Source organism: Adiantum capillus-veneris, chromosome 27 (assembly GCF_014529385.1).
Source record: "Adiantum capillus-veneris isolate H3 chromosome 27, ASM1452938v2, whole genome shotgun sequence".
Taxonomy (NCBI): Eukaryota; Viridiplantae; Streptophyta; class Polypodiopsida; order Polypodiales; family Pteridaceae; genus Adiantum; species Adiantum capillus-veneris.
The window spans coordinates 19290785-19295544 of NC_140957.1; the positions used below are offsets into that span (position 1 = coordinate 19290785).

Genomic DNA, 4760 nt, shown 5'->3' on the forward strand with positions numbered 1-4760 from the left:
AACCTATCAGGTGAGTTCAACAGAAGGGTATTTAAAGTTCTTGAAACTTATAGAAATATATATACAGAAGGGCATTATTTTTTCAAATTTTAAAAAACTTACAGATTTTAAAAGAAAAGGGTACATTATATTCCTTAAAAAATTCACAGATAAGGGGTTCTACAAACATGTCTTGAACGCACGTGATATCGCAATTTCACACATAGTGAACCCCCCTAGCTATTGCACAGTTACCTTGTTGTAGAGTTTAGCCCAATAATTTTCTACATCCATCTCCTTAGATCAAAAATTTAAACTATGATTAATCCTTTCAACACAAATCAGGACAACAAAATTTTCATGTAATCCTTATAAAAAGGCTCAAGTGCATATTTTGCAAAATGGGTTTTCAAATACAAGTCTTTGAAGCAAAATAAATTATTTTCTTAGAGTCCTGACAATGTAAGGTTAAATGAATGCCACAACCATATTCTGAGCATTAATTACATGACTATTGAAGCCAGGCAACAATTTGAATAATACTCTCGACTACCTACTGGGAGCTTTATATTAAAATTCAATACTTTACAAATATCAAAGAATCTTGCAATTTCACGCGACCTTTGGTCCACTATATGCAAGGATGCACATAGTCGCTGGGCAAGCTCTGTGCAAGGACGCACACAGACGCATGTTACACGTTCACAACACTCTCGCAGGCAACACTGAGCGACCACACTTATTCGTGCATGACAGACAAAGCGAGAGCTCCCTCTCGTGAAGAGAGAGAGAGAGAGAGAGAGAGAGAGAGAGAGAGAGAGAGAGAGAGAGAGATTCTTGCACGATGTCACAAGGGGGAGAGAGAAACCAGCTGTGTTGCTTCTTCTCGTAGGCATATTGCGTGGAGAGAGAGAGAGAGAGAGAGAGAGAGAGAGAGAGAGAGAGAGAGAGAGAGAGAGCATGAGTCGTGCAAACTTTGCGAGGATAGAGAGGGAGAGAGATACATGAGAGAGGGCGACTGATATATGGCATGGCATTCGACGTACGTGCGAGAGAGAGAATCCTTCTACTAACCCTCAATCTCCCACCCTTCCCTTTTTCCCTTTCCACTAATTGGTCATTTTTTTATTTTTTTCCAGCTGGTAGCCCCTAATCAATTGCTTGTTTCAAGCAAGAAGATTCTCATCATTGATGATTGTTTCTGGTTAACAAGTTGCCTTTGACTTGGCATTGTTTGGTGTCGAAATATTCAAAACTTATGGATCCATAGAGAAGGGATGATAAATACATATATCCAGTACACCTCTTGTTTCATGGCATCCAACATTGTACACTTAGAAGCATATGCTACCTTGACATGAGTGTTGACTCTTCCATTTATCTTTTTTCACCAAAATAGTGTATAAATGCTAATGAGAATCTCCATCCTCATCTTCAAAGAAATTGCATCGTTACTTTGATGGAAGTATGCCTTTAAATCATGTTGTTAACTTGGAATGGACCACCTCTTTCAAAGATTATATAGTCAATATATGCAATCTTGTCATTCAGGTAGCTTAATGAGCCTAAATAGCGACAACGTACTACCAAGAGGTCTTTTTTTCATTACATCATAAACTCAAGACTCATTAACAAGTCATCAAAGGAAGATACACAAAGATAAAGGCCCAATTTTATCTACTATGTATGATCGAGATTTAATCAGTAGTGAAAATATTTTTTGAAAAGTCCCCACAATATACTGACCATCAAGAAAAGTAAAAAGTGAAGGATTATACATTCTTAGTATTGCCTATGATCACAAAGATGCACAAAATCAAAAGAGGTAGTCAAAAGCATGAGATCTTTTGATTCTTGGGCATTATCTGACTCCTACTAGCCAAACAACTATTAATTTGTTCTACTTTTTATCGGCGTTGGCTTTGAAACTCTTTTCCTTCTCATCCATTTGATGTCGACTCCATTCAATCATGTACTTCAAAGGATCTACACAAGCATTCAAATTTCATGCATATGTGAGTGCTTTAGTGCCAAAAGTGCCTTAATGAGAGACTAAGGCAGTGGTCACTTGATGCATGGTTACTTTTTCAAATAAGTATGCCCCATGCACGAGTGTTCCTCATGCATGGTCACTTGTGCACCACTTATTTGTCTTATATAATACAACTATGAAAGGCTTTTTGTAACTATGCCAATTTTGGCATAGTTGCATCAGTAACATCTTACTGATAACTGATGCATTCTGATCCCAAACATATCCGTCTTTAGAAGTAACATCTTACTGATAACTGATGCATTCTGATCCAAAACATATCCGTCTTTAGAAGGTAATAAGGGCCCTCTGGTGCGTCAAAAGAAAAACTAACTGCAAGATTTTGCATGGTTTAGAGTAATTTCTGATATTGTATTTGAGATCATAGTGCTTGAAAACCCCACCAAGGCCTCTCTGAGAACTCTCTCCCTGGTGCAAAACCATGTAAAGGCAGCATCGACAACTACTAGTAAAGATGAATGTAGTGCATTCATAAACAGACGTGTGTGTGCGCGTGTGGTGTGTGTGTGTGTGTGTGTGTGTGTGAGAGAGAGAGAGAGAGAGAGAGAGAGAGAGAGAGATCTGTGTACCTGGAGGTTGATTAGTGAGGAGCTCAGTGGTGAAGCGAAAGAGGAGGTTGTAAACGTCAGCGCGCATGCTGTAGTCCTCCATCGCCGCTCTCCTGGGGTTGTTGCTTCGCGTTACCTCTGCGCCGCCATGCTCCGCCATCTCTCTCTCTCTGGCAACTGTTTTAAAATCTGCTACGGTGTAATCGAACTCACGTACTTGGCGAAGTTGATTGTTGGGGAATTAGGAATGTGTAAAGAAATGTTGGTTGCCCAAAACAAAAAAACAATCGACAAATTACTATCTGGCGTGTAGGCTCAACCTAGGAGGCCCCCTCTTTTGATGATCTCAAACACTAGAACCAAAAACTCTATGGTAATAAAGCTATTACTAGTATGTGTCCACGATTTTTGAAAATACATATTTAAAGAGAATCTGTTGTAGATTCTTCAGGTTAGTGAAATTTTTAAAGTGGTTGTGCGGGGCGGTCAAGGGTCTCTCTCTCTCTCTCTCTCTCTCTCTCTCTCTCTCTCTCTCTCTCTCTCTCTCTCTGCGCGAGGCCTCTAAAGTCTGTGTGCGTGTGTGTGTGCGCGCGCGCATGCGTGCAAGGCCTCATAAGGCTCTCTCTCTCTCTCTCTCTCTCTCTCTCTCTCTCTCTCTCTCTCTCTGCGAGGGCAAGGTTGTGGGAAGGAGAGCTCGCGGACAGGGTTGTGGAGAGGAGGGCGGGGAGAGGGGAAAGGGGGGGGAATCTTCCCACTAATGAATTTGTTTTTAACCCTACCAGTTTACACCTACGAATACATTCAAACCAGCCTATTGGCTAGTCTTTCCCCCATCATTGCTTGGTGAGCCAAATGTCGTTTTCAGGATCTTTAAGCCCACAAGTGGCCACTTGGCATGATCCAAGCCTTTGCTCACAACTCAAATCGCATGGCCACAAGCCTCGCAAGAAAAGCAGCGCTGCTTTTTACTTGTGAGGCTTTGATCACGGGAGATGCCCAACAGTGGCAGGGCCAGGAAGCTCCGGGTTGTTTTCACCACATGCAAAGAGAGGGAAATTGCAATCACCTACGCTTCTATCTTGAAGGCATGCATTGCCACCTGCATGGCAGAGATGTTGCCAGTAACATATAACCGAGACAAAGGAGCTCAACAATTTGGGCAAGATGAACAACTTGTGGTATGTGTGGCAAAAGTCTGACACCCTCACAAGATTTCATCCTCCACTCGAGGCAGATTCACGTCTAGAAATAACAACTATTCAAGCACATTTGCTTTCACAAGTTCCACGCCACAACTAATCGCGGCTCATTGACCTAGAACAAAGGATTCTTTATGCTCTCAACAAACTCGTAAATCATGATACGCAGAACATTGTGATAGACGATCTCAAGTGCATTGCGAAGATGTTTGACTCCTGAGGGAATTTTCCTTTGCGTAGATGCATCTCAAGCTGCATACTTGATGAAGATGGGAGTTCATGTAAAGCCTCTTATGGTAGAGCCCGTTGAAATTGAAGGTGATGGACTTGCTGCAACACACTAGACACAACATGTTGTCATTCTTCATGCTCTGTTCTATGGTCTAGGGGACATGACATGTGCTTTGGGGTGTAGCATGTGGGTCTGTCATGGGTAAGAAAGAGAGCATGCTCGATGCGCACTGATCACCGATCGATTGGAACTTGGAGAGGGTACTGATTGGGTTTAGTCTATAGAGGAGGTGGTGCTGCAAGGGCATCTTGGGGCCAAGCCCACAAGGGCTTCCAAGTTTGCAACATGCCCACATGGAGATGGATTTAACTCTGGAAAAGCCATTGCTATGGATTTTCAAGCTTCAGCTACTCATGCCTTACAAAAACTATCACTCCCTCGAGCCTGCTCCCCCTACCATGTGGCTGGGGGCGTTAGAGCGTTGCCAAGGCTGCGCACAGAGATTTCACTCACTAAAAGCCCCTTGCTTTCATGGGTGTGAATTAATTCTTCATCTTCTATGCAAGGACATATTATTTTCTTGTGCTTGGACGGTGTCTTACTGAGATCATGGGGCAGCGTGTATTCGACTTGAACTACTGAGCGACATGGGTCCTACTGAGCGACCCCCTTGGAGTGTTACCGGCTCCTATCCAATGTAGTGTGTAGACTCCATTTAGAACACAAGTAACTAGCTGACGTAACTTACC

At 42.4% G+C, this 4760-nt stretch overlaps 1 protein-coding gene across 1 annotated transcript; it reads right to left on the reverse strand.

Annotated features, from left to right (window-relative positions):
- Positions 1-1639: 1639 nt before the first annotated feature.
- LOC147421593 (uncharacterized) lies at positions 1640-2820 on the reverse strand. Its single transcript, XM_086503662.1, has 2 exons — positions 2602-2820; positions 1640-1965 (listed from the first exon to the last, which is right to left on the reverse strand). The coding sequence occupies exons 1-2, from the start codon at positions 2738-2740 to the stop codon at positions 1880-1882; spliced, it is 225 nt and encodes a 74-aa protein (XP_086359788.1). The 5' UTR covers positions 2741-2820; the 3' UTR covers positions 1640-1879.
- Between the last annotated feature and the right edge of the window lie 1940 nt (positions 2821-4760).

Excerpts from the sequence above, each read along its gene's own strand:
- LOC147421593 (XM_086503662.1), bottom strand. The coding sequence starts at position 2,740 with ATGGCGGAGCATGGCGGCGCAGAGGTAACGCGAAGCAACAACCCCAGG. Across the intron at positions 1,966-2,601 it reads CCTCACTAATCAACCTCCAG|ATCCTTTGAAGTACATGATT; the intron begins GTACACAGATCT and ends ATGCTTGTGTAG.